Source organism: Bos grunniens, chromosome 15, assembly GCF_055505025.1.
Source record: "Bos grunniens cultivar Pamir isolate PY7600 chromosome 15, Bosgru_T2T1.0, whole genome shotgun sequence".
In the NCBI taxonomy this organism is placed as follows: Eukaryota; Metazoa; Chordata; class Mammalia; order Artiodactyla; family Bovidae; genus Bos; species Bos grunniens.
This window is the reverse complement of record NC_141179.1, coordinates 15,755,397-15,778,783: the sequence shown is the minus strand read 5'-3', so window position 1 is coordinate 15,778,783 and position 23,387 is coordinate 15,755,397. Positions and strand designations below refer to the sequence as shown.

Here is a 23,387-nt window from a genome sequence, read left to right as displayed (position 1 = left end):
TGTAAGACTCATAAGAAAACTGTTTATTAAAAAAATGTGAGCAGTAAAAATGACCCCTAGAATCTTAAAAAGTCCAGTAATTTTCTTAGGAGAGCTGTAAAGCCAGATAATCCTTTGGGTTGTAAAACAAAAATACTTTTTGCAAATTACAGTTCTCCTACAAAAAATACTTTCTTCCAGATGTAAAATTTTATATGGCTGAAAATCAGCCTGTATTTATTCCTTGGAAAGTTCTTAAAAACATTTTTTACTATTTACAGGCATACCTCATTTTATTGAGCTTTTGCTTTAATGCACCACATAGACACTGCTTTTCTTTCTTTTTTCACAAACTGATGAAGGTTTGTGGCAACCCTGCATTGAGCAAGTCTACTGGCGTCATTTTTCAACAGCATTTGCTCACTTCTTTGTCACATCTGATAATCCTCACAACATTTCAAACCCTCCACCACAAAAAAGATTATGACACTTTAGGCTCAAATGATGGTTAGCATTTTTTTTTTATCAATAAACTATTTTTTAATTAAGGTACACATACTGTTTTGTTTTTAAAGACATGATGCTCTTATACACTTAATAGGCTACACTGTATTATAAACTCAACTTTTACATGCACTGGGAAACCAAAAATTCATGTGTCTTGCTTTATTGTGATATTAACTTTGCTGCAGTGGTCTAGAACCAAACCCAGAATATCTTTGAGGTATGCCTGTACCTGGGAGAAACCAAGGTGAAAATCTGAAGCTTAAAGCAATCTGAAATTAGTATCTGGTAATTTACTGAGTGGTGGCTAAATTTTGGTTATGTGTTTTGTTCAATGTGGAGTATAAAGTAAAAGTTTAGCACTGGGCTTTGAAGTATTGGATCTGACCCTGATGCTGGGAGATTGAGGGCAAGAGGAGAAGGGGGTGCCAGAATATGAGATGGTCAGATGGTATCACTGACTCAAAGGACATGAATGTGAGCAAACTCTGGGAGATAGTGAAGGACAGGGAAGCCTGGAGTGCCGCAGTCCATGGGGTCGAAAAGAGTCAGACACGATTAAGGGATTGAACAACTTAGATACGCTTAGCTTGCCTAGAGTCTTTCATATACAGCTGTGAACAAGCACCTGGGGGAATTTTTGAGGGGGATTCATTTCACCTGACAGGTTAAAATAAGCACCCACATATCTTCAAAAGCTTTTACAAAGAAGTATGATATATTTAAATTATTTTGATATCTTTCTACAGGTTAGATATATCATTGGATCTATTCTCTTGATGAGTAAGGAGAATTTCTAGATACCACTGAGCAAAGGGAAAAATTGTAATACAAACTTGTAAGTAGAGCATACAGATTTATCAAGGAGAGATGCTGGAGGTAAATGGGTGTTTATCTGATGTGTGATTGGCTCTAAGACTTCAAGAAAGACTGCTAGGGATCGAAGTCATAACATTCTCTATCAAAGTCATATAGTTAATTAGTGAATATTAGGACTCTAAAAAGGTTTTCTTACTCTCAAGCTTAGGAACTGTGGTATAAATGGAAGATTCTTGGATTTAAACGTCAATAGACTCATGATTTAAGGCCATACTTATACTATACCATTATAATGGTCATTTATTAGGTCTTAAATAATGTTTCCTATATATTGATATTTCAATCCAAAAAATTCCTCATATAATAATATACTTGGCTCAAAGGTCTGCATTATATTGTCAAATCACTAAATTACCAAATTGGAATGAGAACTATTGTTCTAATAGGTTAACTGTAAAATGGCTAGAATGAAAAAATTCTCTAAATGGATATGTCTGCTGAGCCAAGATCCAATTTTCAGATCCAATCTTTCAAAGGCCAATGCTAAGCTTTTACTTTATACACCACACTGGGCAAAACACATAACCAAAATTTAGTCACCATTCAATAAATTTGAATTTTAAAACATTGTAAAAAAAAAAAAAACTGATGGCCAAATGATGCCACTTCCAACTTCTCTGATGGTGCTGATTTATTACTATTTTCACATTTAATTTTTCATAATCATTACTCCTTATGTGGAATATACGTCTATGTTAAGTCATGAAACACACCTTTTCTGAGTGTTTGAACTGACGCCAGTAACTATCATACATGCGCTTGGTAGTCCTCTCAGGATAGCAGGTCACTGTCTTAATGTAAACCTTCAGGCTTCGTTCAAGTAATTGATTAACTTCTCCATAATCGTAGTCATCATACCTAGAAGCAATAATGATAACAAGCTTTAGAATGGCAGAATCAAAATTTCTGATTTCTAAAGTTATACCAAGACACAACAATTACCTAGTAATTAAATACCAAAAGCTCATTCATTAACTCCTTTAAATAATAAATATTTGAGTGCCTACTATAAGCCATGTAGTTTCCATGTACTCCTTCAGGCACTGATGAAGCACAAATGAACAAAATAGACAAAAAGCCCTAGTCTCATGGAATTTGTATTCTATTGGAGAAAAAAGAAAAATGAAAAAGAGCACCATATAATATATCAGATGGTGACAACTGCTATGGAGATAAAATACAGCTGGGGGCTGGGAGGAGAGTTGTGATTTTAGATAGAGTGGGCAGGAAGGCTTCTCTAAGAGACTGACATCTAAGCTAATACTGGGAGGAGGAGAAGAAGCAAGTGTAAAACCCTAAGGTAGGAGTCTAGCGTCTTAGTGAAAGTGAAAGTCGCTCAGTCATGTCCACCTCTTTGTGACCCCATGAACTGTAGCCTGCCAGGCTCCTCTGTCCCTGGAATTCTCAAGGCAAGAATATTGGAGTGTGTAGCCATTCCCTTTCTCCAGGGGATCTTCCCGACCCAGGGATCAAACCCAGGTCTCCTGCTTGGCAGGCAGATTCTTTACTGTCTGAGACACCAGGAAGCCCCTAGTGTCTCAAGGAAGAGGGAATAATCAATTATGTCTGATGCTACCAAGTAGGCAAAGAAGATACCACAGAGAACGGGTCGAGGCAAGGAGCTATGGAGAGGTGAAGCACAACCTTAGAAAGAGTAGTTTTGTAGTTCTGCTGCTGTGCAGGAGTAAAAGCCTGACACTGCAGTCAGTTCACAAGAGAACAGGGGATAAGAAAATGGTGACAGTAGATATACAAAATGTTATCAAACGGATCTGCTGTGCATGGGAGCAGAAGTGTGAGGCAACAGTCAGAGGGAAATGAAGGATGAAGAAAGGATTTTTTTTTGAGATGATGAGAGAAATAAAGGCATGTTTACATATTGATGGAAAAGATTCGATTAAGAGAGTAAAGCTAATTATGCAGGAGAGAGAAGGGAGAATTGCCAGAAGAGGGATCTTTAGATGAGAGGAGATGGGATTCTGTGCCCTAGTGCATAGGAGTGTAGATAGTTCATTCATGAGATGAGAGACTAACAGTATAAACGGGCTCAGAAATAGCTATGAGAGTAAATGTAGTGGTGGGAGCTTGTGGGCTTTCTCTTCTGTATTTTTGGTTTATTTTTAATCCAAACATAATACTTAGTTAAAAAAAAAAAACTCTGGGATTTTACATAAGCTTTATTTAGTAGCACCCAGCAGAGAAATATCACCAATTTATTGCCTTAAATATAATATTATTTTGAATATAATATTAATTTATAACATGTATTGAATTAAAATCTATTTGAATTAAAATCTATTACTGTTTATTTTTCTTAATTAGGTTGGTATATTAAATTTTAAAATGTGATGATTCTTTCTAGAATAGTAAATGGGCAAATAGCGGAGCTACTATTTACCATCATAATAGTATCTTTTATGTAGAATATTTCATATTAGTTGACTTTTCCAGGAAATTTGGGATTTTTTTTTAAGTCAAAGTTATAGAAACCACTTTGCTTAACAAATAGAATTCTAATTCCGTTCCATGAGGGCTTTGTGATACTATATCAGAAAGGATACAGTACAGAGTCAATTGAATGTATTCATAACTGGGGATTTTCTCTTTTGGCAGATCTATCTCCATAGAAGTCTTCAAAACCCAGCTCAAAAAGGATGTTCTCCAAGGAGAGCTTTCCTGATTACACCATTCAGTCTTATTCACTCCTTCACTCTCAGTCCTCTCAATTCAAACTTTCTAAATTTAGGTGCCACTAATTTATTCTGACTTACAGTTTCATTTCAGTATTCTTACATGAGCTTATGTAAGTTTTATGAAGGCAGACTCTTATCTTAGTTTCATTTATACCCAAATTATACCATACCTTCAAAAACCAACCAACCAACCAGCACTTGCTATAGTTATCTAACAGGATATCATGGGCTTCTCCTGTGGCTCAGCAGTAAAGAATCTGTCTGCAATGCAGGAGATACAGGAGAAATGGGTTTGATCCCTGGGTCAGGAAGATTCCCTGGATGAGGGCATGGTATCCCACTCCGGTATTCTTGCCTGGAGAATCCCAGGGACAGAGGAGCCTGGCAGCCTGTAGTCCATGGGGTCGCACGGAGTCAGACACGACTGGAGCGACTGAGTATGCCTGCACAATGGCATATCATCTATACTTCTGAAAGGTTCAGTTCTTGCAGGAGGGATTCTCAAATGGAGAGTTTTACTACTGTCCCCAATGATTACTGATGTTTTTTCCCTCCTTAGTAAAATTTTACTACTGTATTTATATGTGCATATTAAGCCTTTTAAACACAGAAAAATGCTCTTCTAGAAAATAGAGTTAATTTTTTATAGTCAGGAGTCCACATGTAATTTTCTCCCCAGAAGTATATACTCTTTAACAGGAAAAAGGTAAGACTCCTGTCAGAATTTTCATTTAGAAACACGTACAACTGTCTCTATAGGGCTTTCCAGGCGGTGCTAGTAGTAAAGAACCTGCCTGCCAATGCAGGAGACATTAGAGACATGGGTTTAATCCCTGGGTTGGGAAAATCCCCAGGAAAAGGGCATGGCAACCCACACCAGTATTCTTGCCAGGAGAATCCCATGGACAGAGGAGCCTGGAGGGCTACAGTCCTTGGGGTCTCAAAGAGGTGGACACGACTGAAACAACTTAGCACACACACACACACACGCACACACCTGTCTCTACGACAACCATACCTGATTCCAAACATACAGTGAACGTAGTTAAATAAAGCTCTGCGCAGCATCGTTGTGTCAACATCCTCATGGGTGGCCATAGTGTTATAGGTGAGATTGTAGACCATGCGGAACTTCTCGTCAAGAAGATGTCCAATATCAGAGTAAAGTCTGTTCACCAAGGAGAACCCGTGATTTTCCCAGGTATAGTCCTAAAAGAATAAAATGTATCAAAAATGGTCACTCTCCATTTAAAGTCTATGTTTTTGTGAAGTATAACCACTGAAGCAAGTGGAGATATTTCAGTCTGTAATCCTTTCACGGATTCTGAGTTTGTCACTTGACCAAGACTGCTTTACCAACACATCAGTGTGTAGACGGGAGGGCCGTGCTATTTCCTCACTGGGTCCAGGATGAGGGACATTGGTGATAAACTCTGGCTACTTCCCGTGGTCATGGACTATGCAAACTACACCCTCATCTGGAAGAACCCCAGAAAGCCCTGGAATAGTCCTACAGGACTAAACCTACTCAGTGACACGGATGGCTAGCAGATCATCTGAAACAAGCACAGAGGAGTCTGTCTTTGATCTCGCCTGCACTGTCTTTATGAACCACATCACTACTGTGGCTCTTATCTAGGGATGGGGAACAGGTGGCCCTTCAGCCCATAATTATAGACATATGGCCTTTCTATAAAAATGCCTTCTTATTATAAATGTGAACGTGTCACTCAGTTTCCTCCCTGCTTCTCTCCAAAACATGAACATGATACTACTACCATGCAATAATGCAAGTAACCACATAAAGCAGTTTCCTTTTGCCTTCTTGGGGTTGGAGGTAGAGGGGATGCTGAAATACTAATCCATCAACTGGGATATCAAATTAGACAAGGCTGAAAAGTAGGTTAAATAAAGATATTTATAGATTCTATCAAAATGTTCTATTAGTTTCTATGGGAGTCAACTTATTCAACATTTCACAGTTAAAGTGACAGTATCTCTTCTCCAATTTCTCTGAATTAAAGGCGTCTCATACCTGAGCTCGGAATGTTGGCAAATGTTCCTCCCCTCGTCTGGCAAAGTCTTCATATCCAAAACCAGGGTCTTCAATATATCGGGAGACATCAGATGTTATAATCATGTCATCCTCAAAATCTAAGGACAATAATGAACAATTTGGTATTAAGGAAACTGTACAGAGTTAGAACAATGAATTAATTGCACTTTCTTCCAATTTTTCACTATAGCTTTTCCAAGGATTTCCATAGTGTCAATATTGACTACATGCCTTGTAGTCACATAAAATACTTTTTGCTCAAGTTTTGAATGCAATTTCATTACTAAATGCCGGCAACTGTAACATTTAGCTGTAGCTATTCAGGCAAAAAGCTGACTAAATTAAAATATCTAAATATTAGTTTAGTCAAAAAGTTCACTTGGAATTTTCTGTAAGATGTTACAGAAAAATGTAAATGAACTTTTTGGCCTACCCAATACAAACATTTTTTTCCTAAATTTACCTTAAGAAGTTAAAATTTTTTTTAAAAGGAGTTAAAATTAATATTCTGACAAATCTAAAACTCCAATTTTAATTCTATTTAAAGAAATATTTCAAACTCTGGACTGGTACTTTGCATATTATCCACATTCTTCTACTCCTAAGAGATGGATACAAATAAAATACAAAAAATACTATGTTACAGTAATGGAACATCATTCTAATTTGAAAAGCAAAAAACTAATAAATGCTAGTCAACTCTGTTACCAAGCTATAGAATAGTACCCTTGTAGAAAACTTCAAACATTTTCTTCAAAAGACTTGAAAAACTATTCTTAGAATCTCTAAATGGAATCTGAAATGCTTTATCATACTGATCAAACCAAGAAACTTGTTATAGGGAAAAATAAGATTCTATTTCCATTTTAAAACACGGTAAGTCTACAAAAATAACTCAGCCACATACTGAGTCATTTTTCTCTTATCTTCGTGTGACCAGCAAATTTAGTACTGGGAATGGTGAACAGTAAAGAATGAAACAATTTATTTCCTAATTTATAAATGATGTAGCCTCTTGTTAAAATCAGAATATAACTTTCCACCAAGGTCTAAGACTTGCTTAGTAAATTCAAAACTCACTTTAGAAGGCAAAAGTTCTTGCTCAAGCATCTAAGAAGAGAAAGACTGACATTCTAAAATATACTTTCAATAATAAGAAAAGGGCTTCCCCAGTGACTCAGTGGTGAAGAATCTGCCTGCCAACGAAGGAGGTACAGGTTTGATCCCCAGTCTAAGGGGATCCCACACGATACGGAGCAACTGAGCCTGTGCGTCTCAACTACTGAGCCTGTGCGTCTCAACTACTGAGCCTGTGCTCTAAAGACAGTGCTGCAATTACTAACGCCCGTGTGCCTAGAACCCATGTTCTACAAGAAAAGCCACAGAAATGCAAAGTCTGAGCACCGCAACTAGAGAGTACCACTATTACAATAGCCAGGACATGGAAACAACCTAGATGTCCATCAACAGATGCTTAGGCAAAGAAGTTGTAGTACATATATACAACGGAATATTACTCAGCCATAAAGGAACGAATCTGAGACAAGGATAGTAAGATGGATGAATCTTTTAAAAATTTTAAAAAGAGAGTAGCCCCCACTCACCACAACTAGAGAAAAAGCCTGTGTAGCAATGAAGACCCCGTACAGTCAAAAATAAATAAATTAAACAAAAAAAAGAAATAAAACATTTATGCCCTTCAAGCTCTAGTTGTCTTAGAGAAGCTTTAAAAAATCAATGTCTAGGGAATTTCCTGGTGGTCCATTGGTTAGGACTCTGAGCTTCCACTGCAGGGCACCTGAGTTCAATCCCTGGTTAGGGAACTAAGATCTTACAAGCTGCCCAGCATGGCCAAAAAAAGATAATAAATAAATATTGTCTGTGCCATCTTTCACTGCCATTCAGCTCCAAATATTTTCTAATCTCCACTGCAACTTTTTATTTCCCTATGAACTATTTAGAAGTATACTGTTTCATTTCTAAACATTTGAGAAACTTCTAGTTATTCCTTACTGATTTCTAGCTTACTTCTGTTATAGTCAAAAGTTACACCCTGTAAAGTTTAAATCTCTTAAAATTTGCTGATATTTGCTTCATTAACAATATATGGTTGATATTGGTAAATTTTCTATGTGCACTTGAAAATAATGGTATAGGTTGCAGTTTGGGATATAGTGTTTTATTTATGTCAGGTAAAGTATGCTAAATAAGTTTACTCTCTTTTTCTGGATTTTGTGTCTACTTATAGTTATAAAGAGATGTATATTAGAATTTTTCATCCCATGTGACCCCATGGACTGTAGCTGCCAGGCTTCTCTGTCCATGGGATTTCCCAGGCAAGAATATTGGAGTGGGTTGCCATTTCCTTCTCCAGGGGATCTTCCTAATCCAGGATAAGAACCTCCATCTCTTGCATTGCAAATGGGTTCTTTACCACTGAGCCACCAGGCAAACCCAAGTTTTTCACACTTACAAAAATTAATATCTAAAAGTAAATGCATACTACTAACTTTAATACAATGTTTGCATTTTAAAATATTGGCTTCCCTAGAAGGTTTACCCTACGCTCATTACTTTCCTTTGTCCCACTTGTTTTCTCTAGATGATTTTTTATAAACAACTCTTTTGATTTTAACTCCCAAATATATATTGATAACTTCCAAAACTTCATTTCGGGCTTAAAACCCTCTCCTGTTCAACCCTGGCTTTCCAAGTGTGCAGACCAGGAGCATGGGCATTACATGAAGCCACGATTGAAACGTAGCTCCTCAGGTCCTGGCACAGAGACTGAACACAAAAATCTGCATTTCAACAAGATTCCTCAGTGATTCACATGCATATTAAAGTCTGAGAGGCACCTGTAGCTGTTTTCAGATTGGAGGTTTTATAGACATCACAAGTCAACATGTCGCAAATATGGCTGGTTACATGATCTTTAAGGCTGGAAAGGTCATCATGATAAGGTCTCTATCTACCTAATCAGCTTCCTGTTCACAATACCTACCTCATGTGTCACATCCTAACAACACAGAACCAATTGCTCCTGCACCCACCATCCTGTTTCCTCACCACTGTGTGCTGGCTCAGGCAGGTGTGCTATTTACCACCAACTGCCCACCCCCCCCCCGCCCCCAGCCACTGCCTGACTCCCCTGCACTCAAGTCTCTAAGGTTTAGCTCAGAGCCAAGCGGCTAGAGGAGGTCTCTCCCTAGGCCCCCTTCTGTGCACATTCCTAACTCTCCATCACTGCTCCATTTATTCCTCACATTCTGCTTCATATTGCATTTCTCTCTCTCCCACTAGCAATGAGAGCCTGCAGAGGGCAGCAATCACGTCTCATTTAGCCTGGAAACATTAGTGCCTACTACCCTGCTGAGACTACGCGGAGTACAATAAATGTCTGTAGTATGAATAGCAAACCAATAACCGAAACACTTCTTTATATTTGGGATTTCCTGCTGGTCAGAAGTTCTGAGAAATCATTATTAAATATACTCAATTTGGTAGATAAAATCTTTCATAAAAGAAATCGCTGGGGAAATGATAAAAGAGGGATCTTGCTCTTCCTGGTAAAATTTCTGAAAGCTATTGGTCAATGTTATATTTAATATTAATAAACCAGTCATGGCCAAATCAATTACTCTCAGGATTTATGAGACTGACTAACCTTATGACTAGTCATTTTGAAGCCCTCTGTTAAACCTACAGAGCTCTACTTTAAAAATAAATGTTGTGTAGATTGATGAGTTGGAAGGGTTTAAGCTTTTGAAGTCTACTGACTCCATGCTATTTTAATAACATGTACTATGTGGTGTTTAGTATCTTTTTAAGTTGTAATTGAAAAGTTTCCCTCCTATTTAAAAGTCTCTCAGAGTATTAGGAAAAGAAATGTATTTTAAAGACTAAAGCAAAGAAGCCTTTTGATACAGAAAAGCCTAACTTTTAATACAGGATGAATTCCTCCAAATTCAACCTAAGAAAATGACCTAAAATACATTTTTATATAATTCCAAAGGTTTCTGCAAAGAAATGCAAATACAAGTGCAATGTTACTTTGGTGTAACTTTAGAAATAATCTGGAAAAAAGCAGCATTGTGAGAACAATCCTCCCACATACTCCACACCCACAAAAAAGGAAGAGATATTTCTTACAAATTACATCTATTGAAACAGGATTTTACCTATCATTAAAAAAAATCACACAAGTAGGATGGATTAAATACTCTTATCTAACTTTATAAGCAGTTGGTCTGCTCTGAATAACATTTTATCCAGGATAAGAGCATGAACTACATACACAGCTGAAGTACCTCTCAATTGGATTTGAAATATATTCAAAGATGCAGCAACACAAGAGGGGAAGCAATAGCATCAGCATCAGGTAGAAGAGAACTAACTAAAAGGAACATGATAGTGGAATCATTCCATTATCCATATGGAAAATACTGAAGGTGGTCTGAGGTGGTCAGTCAGGGTTCTAAGAACAATAGGGACCTTCCCAACCCAGGGTCTGAGCTACCAGGGAAGTCAAAGGCAAAGAGAAAAGGCAAAGATGGTGAAAGAGAAAAAGCACCTGAATGAGGAAATGAATGAAAAGTATCTCCAGAGACCACAAAAAGACTTTCTTTCTTCTCCTTCTCAAAGCGAGTGGTCATTTCTTCCTGAGACGCCTCTTCATCTTCCCTTTCTTCTTGAAGCCTTTTCATTCTTTCCATTAAGGCCTCTAGCTCACTTAGCGAATCGACAATCTGGAGCCAGAGAAGATAATATTGGGTGTTATTAATATTAAAAGTTGTTCCGGTAAATGTCTCCATCTCCCAATATCACCTTATGTACAGCGGCACTAACATAGTCATTAATTTCCTAAGTGGGCTTCCCATTAACTCCAAAGAAAACCATATGGCAAAATAAAACATTTTCAGAGGTATAGTGTTTCTGCTTCAGCTACAAACACAGAAAGTTTATATGAATGGATTTATTTAATCTAGAATTCTACTGGATTGGCCAAAAAGTTCATTCAGGTTTTCCCATAACAGCTTTCAGAAAAATGCAAACAAACTTTTTGGCCAACTCAATACAACAGAATTTGATATATATTAGATTATACTATTACTTGTTTCTAAAACTGGTGCAGCCTTACAAGCCTTATGATTTGCAATTGCTTTAAAAGCCTCCTTAAGACAATTCAGAACTTCAGCAACAGGTTAAAGTTTTAGGGTAATAAAAGATTATACAAAATATTTCACGCATATAATATCCCATTTAATCAGATAATTTCTCTATATGTTTTTAATGTAGCAAGTTGAAAGGCAAAGTAGTAAAGAAAAACAGTTAAGAAAACAAACCCCGAAGTTGCTGCCGGTAAGGGATGCATTCTCTATGTTGTTGTCATTAGCGAGATCACACACACAGAAGTTGTTGACTGGTATTAGCCTGAATCCATTGGAGATTTCTGGATCTCTTTCTGGATTGATGCCACTACCAAAAACAAAGCTTGCCAAAGCGTGATAATGAGCCAGTAGGACCACAGCATGTACCAGTTCAGGCAGAGACCAATTATTTTCTCCAGTTTTGACAAGTTTCTGAAATGAGAAAGCCAGTCAAGAATAAAAGTGAAAATCATAGAATGTTACAAAGCAATTTTAGAAAGTATGGAAAAATGTATAAAATTCCATATGTCCATTTATAGAAATAATACTAAAAATTCCATTTAAACTGTTTCATATAGTAAAGATACAGCTTTGGTCAAACAATATTACATTAAACCTATCAAAACTAACATTAGAATTACACTGTAGCTTCTCTGAAATTCCTTATACATATAATGGAGTTTCTGTTTCCAAAGCACTTTTCTATATTATGCTATTTTAATAAGGTATTTTAGAGAATCCAAGAACACTGATGCTAGAAGGGACTTTAAAGTTTCTCTAGCAAGACCACTTATTTGAAGGTTTTAAAGGTAGAGACTCTACCTTAAAAATAACATAAATATTTAATTCAGTAGGTCAACTTTTAACTGTCTTGGATATCGTCTCTGACAGAGGAAGAACCTACAGCAGATGATAGACACTGTAGAAAACTACCTCACATTTGAAGGGACATTTAAAAAAAATCTGCTCTATTTAAAATGGATAACCAACAAGGTCCTACTGTACAGCACAGGTAACTCTGCTCAATGTTATGCAGCAGCCTGGATGGGAGGGGAGTTTAAAGGAGAATGCATATGTGTACATGTATGGCTGAGTCCCTTTGCTATCCACCTGAAACTATCACAACAATGTTAACTAGCTATAATCTAATACAAAATAAAAAGTTAAAAAAAAAACCAACAAAAAATAAAAATATCAGAGCACTTTTTTTACACGTTATTTTACTGGATCCTCCAGATGAATGGGCTTCCCTGATAGCTCAGTTGGTAAAGAATCCGTCTGCAATGCAGGAGGCCCCAGTTGGATTCCTGGGTTGGGAAGATCCGCTGGAGAAGGGGAAGGCTAGGCTACCCACTCCAGTATTCTGGCCTGGAGAATTCCACAGACTGTATAGTCCATGGGGTCACAAAGTTGGCCATGACTGAATGACTTTCACTTTCACTTTTCCCAGATGAATGTTGGAATCATAAGTGAAGCCATTAAACACAGTAATCATCACAATTCCAGCTATTAATCCATTCAAGGTTTTCCCCATCAATCTTTATCTAATTAATCTATCTTTCAGTGTGTGATGGGGATCTGTTCTCAAATCTAAAACTTTCACTTGGCTTACTTCACATCTAAAAACTAAAACCAAAAAACTGCTTTTGCTTTACTCTCCATTATTTAACTACATACAAATTTAATACATTACCAAAAGCTCAGGGGGAAAAAAAGGAAAAATCAATCATATTCTACCACTTTTATGTAACTTTTACATATCTTCTTTTATTTTTCAAAGTATAATTAAATAATCAGAGTATACAACCATTTTTCTCTGCTTTTCTAACTTTTTGAAAAATTTGATTTTCATGAGGCTCCACTGTCTTCAATTAATTATTAAGCATGGGCATACTGTAGCCCAGAACTTCAGTTCCATTTCCTTACACATTTAAATTGCTTCTAAATTTCTTATTTGCTATTATAAATAGCACCTTTCTGCTATAGCTTTGTTCATATTTTATAAACAAGCCCTAATAGATAATACAAATCTGAGAGTATACAGACTGACAAAAGCTGAGTTTGGTTTAATTGGGCAAATAACTAACAACATGAGGGGAAAAACTAAACCCAGGACATTTCTAATGCATGAGAAGAAGGGGTTTTAAGTACCTAAGGCTTCTGCTGATAATCATTTAGCTGATGACTCCAACTAACTGAATAGTGCCAAGCATGGCACTAATTCAACAACCTCATCCTGGAGGCTTTTAACAGATGCTGCTTTTGAAGGGCAAGTGCTCCAGCCAATCACAGTTCTCTTTCTTATCTAAGTTCTAGTCTCTAGAGGCATGTAAGTATATACACATCAGTTGGCAAATCACTTTTATTTGAAAAATCATTTTTTCAAAATCTTAAAATTATGAAATGTTAGAACTGCAAAAGAGTTTAGAACTCATTTAATCTAGGCATCTCATTTATAGAAGGGTGAACTACCAAGGCCCACAAAAGTTAACTTAAAAAAGGTCACATACTTTGTAGTTAAGAGTTAAAGACTAGAACCTACGTATGTTATCCTCCTAATGCATTTTCTTTGTTCTGCCTACTGCTTGAAAATAGAAATCAACTTTTCTTATAGCTATTTGCTAATTACTGATTACTTAAAGAGAAGTGGGCTTTCCTGGTAGCTCAACTGGTTAAGAATCCACCTGCAGTGCAGGAGACCCCTGTTCAATTCCTGGGTGGGGAAGATACATTGAAGAAGGGATAGGCTACCCACTCCAGGATTCTGGCCCAGAGAATCCCATGGACTGTATAGTCCATGGGGTCACAAAGAGTTGGACATGACTGAGTGATTTTTCACTTACAGAGAAGTATTCATTTATATTTAACTTAAACCCAATGACTTACACTTTCTACACATTTCAATACACTATTTATTTTTTATTTTTCAAATTCCTAACATGCAAGTATTTCAAAGTAAGTCTTAAGCAAAATACTTAACTGAAAATAACTTTAAGAATCATTAGTAAAATTTCTTTCTCCCCTAAAGAAATACTCAGTACCTGAATGTGCTCTTTTGTGATCAGCCAGGGTCGGTGTGCTAACAGCTTGTTTATTTCATTAAGATTTTTCAGTCTTTGTGGTACATATTGCAAACCATTCAACCATTCAGCAATACCTCCTGTCTTTAAAAATTCATCCACATGCATGTTTATTAAGTAAGAACACTGATGTCTAGCTGCAGCCTACAACACAAAGAAAAGATTTGGTGGATAAAACAGTCATGGTACGGTCTTATTCTACAATTACTAGGACAGTCATTTAAAGTTCATTTTTATAGCTAATATTCTTTTCTTAGAGAATGCTCTTCCTAAAACTTTCATCACAATGTTGTCATAGATTCTTGAATCGATACATAAAGCTGACATATAAGTAAATGTCACATGAAGCCAATTACTTCCTCATCCAGAAGTGGTAGGGGTCAATCTAGAACCCATTTTCTATTTATGTGAAGGAAGTATATGTTCATTTTATTATGGTAAGTAAGATCAACTATATTCTATTTAAAACACAATAAAATCTGATTAACTTGTACCAATTCAGAATATATACTAGTTTGAGTATTTTTCTTATTCCCTTTGAGATAACTGTGAATCAGCCTTATCTGTGCCCATCCTCCTATTGAGATGAAACTGAAGCTCACTGACCCTTTCTTTCCTAGGCAAGCCAGAATCAGCCTTGATAAATTGGTAAATCCATGCAAAACAGACTTTTCACCGCTCGTTTCCTCAGGGCTGCTTCTCAGTTAAATAGTACTGTTTTACTCTGTTTTCCACATCTTATTTCTCTCTTTGTTGGTGACCATTCTAAGTTGGCTTTCAGACTTAGTGTCGTCAAAACCTTAAGCTGAGTAATCTTAGACAAGTTCATCATTTAATAAAACACAGGATGCAGCCCTTTTTTTGTTGTTTAAAACTTCAGTGAGAGCATAAACAAATTCAACTTGATAAAAACTAACTCCTGGCTGGCTTTGATCACTCTGCCAGCCCAGATGTTCCCCTAACTTCTCCAAATATATTGCACTTGCATCTTGTTCTTTTCTCCAGCAACAGTCCAACTGTAGCACTGTTTCTACCTTCTTATTCCTGCTGCCCATCATCCCAATTTATAATTAACTAGTTAACTAGCTTGTACCAAGTACTAAACTTAGTAGTATAACTTATTTAAGAATTCTTCTCTGACAGAGTCGCCTAGTGCTAATACTTTGCTCTTATTTAGCCAAATTAGTGATATTCTTCATGTACAGAATGACTAAATAAAAAAGTCACAACCAACCTGTTTTATATTAATACTGAAAGAAAACTATCAGCAGTAAAAGGAAAATTTGAGGGACACTAGGAACATTACTTCGGAGAAGGCAATGGCACCCCACTCCAGTACTCTTGCCTGGAGAATCCCATGGACGGAGGAGCCTGGTGGGCTGCAGTCCATGGGGTTGCTGGGAGTCGGATACGACTGAGCGACTTCACTTTCACTTTTCACTTTCATGCATTGGAGAAGGAAATGGCAACCCACTCCAGTGTTCTTGCCTGGAGAATCCCAGGGACAGGGGAGCCTGATGGGCTGCCGTCTATGGGGTTGCACAGAGTCGGACACGACTGAAGCGACTTAGCAGCAGTAGCAGCAGCAGGAACATTACTTTCGACCCTATAAACATCTTTGATCATGAGATTAAACATGGAAAACTTTACTAATAAATCAGAAACATTCAGTATATTATGTGAGTTACAACATTCAAAATGTAACCAGTGGATTTGGAATCCAAAAGGTCACAAGCTTCTTGAGTTGTTGTTTCCGTGTGATTATACTTAGCTCTGCACCACAAGTAATACCAGCAGGGAGAGGGACTAAATGAGGACCAAGTCACGTGAACACAGGAACCGGAAGTGAGCGTACCATGATGGCGATGTAGTGCCGGTGCGGTAGAGGAAGGGGGCCATCCATGCGCAGCATGTAGAACTGGCTCCTCAGGAAGGACTCCAGGTACTGCGTGTGCAGGCTCATGACCTGGGTGATGTTATCCAAGCGACCGGATGTAGAGTATTCTTCCACAAGAAAGTTAGTACGTTCATCCACTGTGTTTGCCTGGACAACCTTTCAACCAAGAAACACAAAACAAAATCAAGGCTGAGAAGTAAACACACTAGTGGTTTACACGCATTATTCCATGACTGAAGCCGATGAAGGTCCTTTTGACATTAACAGACACTGAAATAATGCAGTTTTTCATACTAGAAACAGAAATGAAAACGAAGGCACCATTCATTTTTGACTCTGGGACCACAATTTATTAAACAACAAATGTCAAATTATCAAACATTATACACACAGCTATGAAGTTGGAGAAAAGAAGCTTCCATCTGCTTTGCCAGGCACATAAGGCAAAAATTTTCAGGGCCTGCTTGCCTGGCTATTGTCACACTGATTCGTGGGGAGGGAAAGCATTTAGAATTTTCTCTCAATAGCCTATGAACACACTTAATGACTATATCTTAGGACAGACATTTTTCAGTCTGATCCCTTGCTTGTTTTCGTTATTCAACATTAAAAAAGCTTTCTGCAGTCTTTTTTGGTGACAAAGAAAAATAGGATAATTTGTAGGAAAGTGTTAATTGAAAAATTAATAGGATACTAGATTCCCATTCTGAGCCTATCATATTAATTACTAGAAACAAGGTAAGTTATTAAAATGAACGTGCAGCATCTGAGAAAATCAAAAGGACTTTTTCAAAAATAGATTATTCACATACAGGTTTATAAACAATGACAGCTTGGGCATCATACCAATAATTGGCTTCTGAAGGTGTTAAGAGCTTATTAGCACCCCATGGAAGGACTTGTTTCAGTGGGAATCAATGAACGTCAGATGTGTGTTTCTCGGCTTGGTTCCTTATTTATTGGCATTTTAGAATTAGAGTTCTAGACTTACGAAGAATTTGTTCCTTATTTTAGATAAGGTAACAGACTCAAGATTAAATTTCAGCTCATACAGCTATTTAATAGTAGAGCCTGGTTTAGAATCTGCTGCTGCTAAGTCGCTTCAGTTGTGTCCGACTCTGTGCGACCCCACAGACGGCAGCCCACCAGGCTCCCCCGTCCCTGGGATTCTCCAGGCAAGGACACTGGAGTGGGTTGCCATTTCCTTCTCCAATGCATGAAAGTGAAAAGTGAAAGTGAAGTCGCTCAGTCGTGTCCGACTCTTTGTGACCCCATGGACTGCAGCCCACCAGGCTCCTCTGTCCATGGGATTTTCCAGGCAAGAGTACTGCAGTGGGGTGCCATTGCCTTCTCTGGGTCTAGAATCTAGGTCTCCTCAAATCTAGACTTGTGGTCTTTCTAAAGATCCACACTGCTCTTAAGAAGCTCTGTTTACTTTTCAGGGCTGGCCTCACAATCTCTTCTGAAGATACGTACAAATTATACAAAGGCACTATTGATTGAGGAAAATTTAATCCCAAAGGAAATGTAATGTTTGAAAAGTGTTAATTGTGAGGAAATGTTAATTACAATGGTGTAAAAAAAAAGGCAATTCCACTTTGGCTCACTATAAAACCAAATGTATTTACATTTGTTCATGTCCTCCCATTTTGTCAACTACAGGGAACCAAGATGACAGTTAAAAATGGAATGGATCGTGATAAACTCTATATAATTAGGGACAGAATATTTGTTGTTTTGTTTTGCTTTCCAGCAGAAGATTCTTCTGCTTAACTGATGCCTAAAAGACATTAATAGATTCGTATGATGCAACAGAGCCTGAAAACAGCCGTTGCTTCTGCAAACCAGATTGTCTCCAAATACATTCTGTGTAAATGGCAGCATTTCAGGAAGCCTTTATATATGTATTAGGCAATCACTCTGCTAAGAGCAGCCGTGTGCTCTATGAGGGAAACAGGACAAGCCCAGCAGTTTCTCTAATGCATGATTACCTACAGTCCCTGAGCTCCTGAAACATTACAGGTAACTTTGGAGTTTCATGGAAATGGCAAGGTCACTAAAAAGTCAAAATGAACATGATGGAACTGCTGACTCTAGTGCGACCTGACATGTATTATTATTCAAATTCTACTCATTCTTTAAGGGATACCTGAAACATCATAGGTATTCAAACATATCTTGACTAATTTCTGAACAATATAGGAATAATGCTAGTGCTTTAAGATAAATGATACCTTTTTGCAATCAATAGTAAATCAATATATATAACCATGGTTAATATGAGTTAATAACTCCTTGAAGCAGAGAAAAACTCAATTAGTGGGCCTGAAATTTTTCTTAGCCCAAGTATAAGTTAAAGGCAGCTAGGAATCTCCAGGTCCTAAACATTGCTGTGATCTTTCATAGAGATGTATACCCACTGAACAGGCATGTAAATTTTCTTATAATATCTTTTGTGTCATTTCACAAACATTCTTTCTGCATTTATCATCTTGACTCCCCCAGCTTCATCAAAAGTGCAGCTTGTAGTGGAGATTCTCTGACATTCTGTCTCATCAGAGACTCAGAACCAAATGAAAAGACGAATTACTAGTGATTATTACTTTGCCAACAAAGGTCTGTCTAGTCAAGGCTCTGGTTTTTCCAGTGGTAATGTATGGATGTGAGAGTTGGAATATAAAGAAAGCTGTGCTGAAGAATTGATGCTTTTGAACTGTGGTGTTGGAGAAGACTCTTGAGAGACCCTTGGACTGCAAGGAGGTCCAACCAGTCCATCCTAAAGGACATCAGTCCTAGATGTTCATTGGAAGGACTGATGCTAAAGCTGAAACTCCAATATTTTGGCCACCTCATGTGAAGTTGACTCACTGGAAAAGACCCTGATGCTGGGAGGGACTGGGGGCAGGAGGAGAAGGGGACGACAGAGGATGAGATGGCTGGATGGCATCACCAACTCGATGGACATGAGTTTGAGTAAATTCCGGGAGTTGGTGATGTGTCGACAGGGAGGCCTGGTGTGCTGTGGTTCATGGGGAAGCAAAGATTCGGACACGACTGAGCGACCGAACTGAACTGAATATCATGTTTTCTTCAATAGATTTAGTTGGGAAGCTTACTTTTTCACTTAAAAATGTCTTTTCTTAACATTTATGTAACCTATAATCACCATGAAACACTGGCCATTTTAAAACCTTAAACCTACATGATAATATTAAGTTTTATTACTGTTAGCAGCTTTGTTCAGAAATGCTATATTTGAAATCAAATATGGTAAAATTTATATTTTTCTAAACTTGCAGTACTGTCTAACTCCAAATAAGATGATTATTACACATACAATCTTTCAAGTGAAGTTGAAAAGAAAATACTTCTGTGGTTTTCTGACAAATAAGAATAAGAGCAAAATACATGTTTACTTCCATATTAAAAAATGCAGATATTCTTTGACACAATTGAGTTATTTTAAAAATCACTTTATATATATTAAGACAGATTGACTTACTTCCTTCTCTGGAATAAAGGCACTTGGTCCTCTTGTCAAGGGTTGAGATACTCTGATTCTTTTATCCTGTTTTTAAAAGAAAAGTTTTATGCATTAATGATGACTTTCTATGAAAAGTTAAATTGGTATAAATTGCTAAAGTATAAAATAAATGGAATAAGTAAATAGAATTATGTAAACTCAAAGTGTTAGGTCTTGGATTCCACCCCCTCCAGCCCCATAACAAACAACAACAATAACAACAACAACAGCAAATAAACTATGGGGTCATTGCATGAACAAGATAACGAGACAGACAAGCTCCTACCATGGTGCTGGGCACACAGGCAGGCTCCTCAAATGTTATTTCCCTCAGTTGTACTCTATAGCACCAGAGATTTTTTAGCCCATATTTGACATGACTGGAAACCATCAGCCTCCATAATAAAATCACATCTAACAGTATACTAGCATACTGTTGAACCTCAATTTGAAAGCTAAAGGAAAAGTTGGATTCTAAGAGTATTACACACAACCTCCTAAAGCAATGGTCTGATTTCTGTTTTTCTTTCTGAATAAAATAGGAATAAGCATATCTAATATAAACCTCTGAAGCTTTGGGTAAGAAAAATGTAAAACATGGAGAAGTAGAGGTTAATTTCACTGAGAAATGGAGACTATAATAATGTTTATTGTTCTGTCGCTATTCTACTTAGTAGTAAAAACTGCCAGATCACCAATGGCATGTCTGTGTTCATTTTAACTTTTTAAAAATATTGTTTTTGTGTCCCCATTTAAGTACATTCATCTATGAGTCAGAAAAATTCCCATCAGGAACAAACTTCCTCCTCTGTAGGTATAAGGAAGAGCAAGAAGAGTCAGAGGCAGGCTCTCTGGTTTTGAAATCCTTCTTACCAAGGAGAAGAGACAGGAGGAACAGCCACTTGATTTTCTATAATAAAAGTAATAAGTTTATGAAATAGAAGCCCTCCAAAGTCGTAATATAAAAACAGCGGCTCTGCTACGGTTTATGAATATTATAAAGACTGAGTGAGAAACTGAAGAACAGGGGAACAGACGTCTCCTGGAAAGGAGTGTTAACATTGAGCTTGCCCTTCTCTCCGCTCCCTTTTTCCCTATTTCTTTCTCCGCAAGGTAGCCTGAATCTTTTTTGTTCCTTACAATCCAAGAGCCTACCAAACACAAAAAAGTATTTGAATCCCTTACTTCATTAGGAAGCAGTCAAGTATTCAACAATCTTTTGAGAACCGAACCAGATACTGTGGTAGCCTCAAGATACAGGGTGAGCAAGATGGACATGGGCCCTGCCCCTCAGAAGTCTGGCACACAATTTCCAACAATTTTCAGGGTGCTGCTGAGATAAATATATTAAATAATGATCATCTTAAACTGCTAGTGCTTTAGGAAGAACTAATCATCTAGGTTATATTTGTGAAGGGATGACAAAGAGATCTCAATCTGCTGGTGAAGTACATTAGAAGATTCCATGTCAAAAGAAACAATTTAGAATTTCTAATATTAGTATTTCTTGCCTGCATCAACCATCATCTGGGTTTACCTAGAAAACTAATTTAGAAGAAAATGACAGACTTCTTCTCCTTGCTAGTCTTAGGAAATTATAGGAAATGAAAATTTGAATACTCTCTATATAACACAGCCTAAGGCACCAATATGTGAAAGGCAATTTCCTTGACAACTGATCACTTCAAATAAACAAAGCAGTTAGAGGAACTGATTGTGAAGACAGATCACAGGTTTGAGGGGAAAAATGTCAATAGGGAGATAAGTGGAGTCTTTTATATATATTTATTTCAAAAAATACATGAAATTCAGAGAAAATATGGGGAGAGAAAAATAAACTAAAAGTGTACAAAGGGACTTTGGAGATAGAGAATGATTTATTACTAATATGATTTATTTTTAAAAATCATTACTTGATATATTTATCAACTGATTTATCTTTAAAGGTCTGAAATAGTTATTTTGCCTACAAAAATATTTTCTGGATTGGCCAAGGTTTAAATGTGAAATACATTTTCATTATAAGTGGAACTGCATACTTCTATACTTAAAAGAATATAACATGTTAATTTTAACCAGTTGATAAGAAGCAACTGATAATGATTTCATTTGTGTCAACGCTCATTTGTTCATTTATCCAGCAGATATTCACTGAGCATTCACAATGTGCTAAGTACAGCCAAAGAACTGATGCTTTTGAACTGTGGTGTTGGAGAAGACTCTTGAGATTCCCTTGGACTGCAAAGAGATACAACCAGTCCATCCTAAAGGAAATCAGTCCTGAATATTCATTGGAAGGACTGATGCTGAAGCTGAAACTCCAATACTTTGGCGACCTGATGCGAAGAACTGACTCACTGGAAAAGATCCTGATGTTGGGAAAGACTGAAGGTGGGAGGAGAAGGGGACGACAGAGGATGAGATGGTTGGATGGCATTACCGACTTGATGGACATGAGTTTGAGTAAGCTCTGGGAGTTGGCGATGGACAGGGAAGCCTGGAGTGCTGCAGTCCATGGGGTCACAAAGAGTTGGACACAACTGAGTGACTGAACTGAAGTACAGTGGGGACATGAAAAAGTAGTAGACCGGCAGAAATGCATTAACTATATCATAGTTTGTATATGCATATACAAAGCGGTATGGGAGCACATCATTTTATGAATTATCATTTACTTAGTCATTTGCTTCCCCAATGGCTCAGCAAATAAAGAATCTGCCTGTGACGCCAGAGACACAGGAAATGTGGGTTCAATACCTGGGTCAGGAAGATCCCCTGGAGAAGGGAATGGCAACCCATTCTAGTATTCTTGCCTGGAAAATCCCATGAACAGAGGAACCTGGTGGGTTCTAGTCCATGGGGTCACAAGAGTTAGACACAACTTAGCCACTAAACCACCATGGTTTATGTTGGTGTATAGTTTATATTGGTGTATGTACAGTTTCATTATTGTAAATAGCGCTATGGTGAATATCTTTGTATAGAGACTTGGGGGCATATTTTGTGGTATTTAAGATGGTTTCTTTAGAAAGATTCCCAGATGTGGATTTACTGGGGTTTAGGTTATAAATCTTTATAAAGTTCTTGTTGCATACTACCAATATGCTATAAAGTTCTTGTTGCATACTACCAATATGTTTTACCAATTTTATTTCCATCAGTTGAGAAAATGTTCACTTAACTCACTAACTTCAAAAGTGAAAAACAGCCTTCAAAAAATGTTTTTGAAACTTTTAATTGTATACACGGTACTGGTGGTGACTTAGTCACTAAGCTATGTCTGACTCTTGCAACCCATGGACTGTGGCCCGCCAGGCCCCTCTCCCTATGGGATTCCCCAGGCAAGAATACTGGCGTGAGTTGCCATGCCCTCCTCTAGGGGATCTTCCCAATCCAGGGATGAACCCTCGTCTCCTGCATTGGCAGGTGGATTCTTTACCACTGAGCCACCAGGGAAGCAAGTGTATACATAGTTCAGATAAAAATTCCCTAAGCAGAGTTGTGGGTCAGATCTCTGTTTTTAACAATACAATTCTTGGTGTGATACAGTCACTCCAGAGGGGGGGGAAAACAAACAAACAAAGAAAAATACCCCAAAAGAAACAAACAAACAAACCCCCAGCTAG

At 37.4% G+C, this 23,387-nt stretch overlaps 1 protein-coding gene across 2 annotated transcripts in view; it reads right to left on the bottom strand.

The window, feature by feature from the left end:
* Positions 1-23,387, bottom strand: part of SESN3 (sestrin 3) — an 80,163-nt gene that overhangs the window by 4,962 nt on the left and 51,814 nt on the right. For both annotated transcript variants that reach the window (XM_086338284.1, XM_086338283.1), the window contains exons 2-9: positions 19,741-19,806; positions 16,197-16,394; positions 14,303-14,485; positions 11,457-11,693; positions 10,685-10,859; positions 6,091-6,209; positions 5,074-5,264; positions 2,076-2,220 (exon numbers count right to left, since the gene is read on the bottom strand). In XM_086338284.1, the coding sequence (XP_086194410.1) occupies positions 2,076-2,220; positions 5,074-5,264; positions 6,091-6,209; positions 10,685-10,859; positions 11,457-11,693; positions 14,303-14,485; positions 16,197-16,304 (1,158 nt within the window). In that variant the 5' untranslated portion in view covers positions 16,305-16,394; positions 19,741-19,806. The remainder of the gene's footprint in view (positions 1-2,075; positions 2,221-5,073; positions 5,265-6,090; positions 6,210-10,684; positions 10,860-11,456; positions 11,694-14,302; positions 14,486-16,196; positions 16,395-19,740; positions 19,807-23,387) is intronic.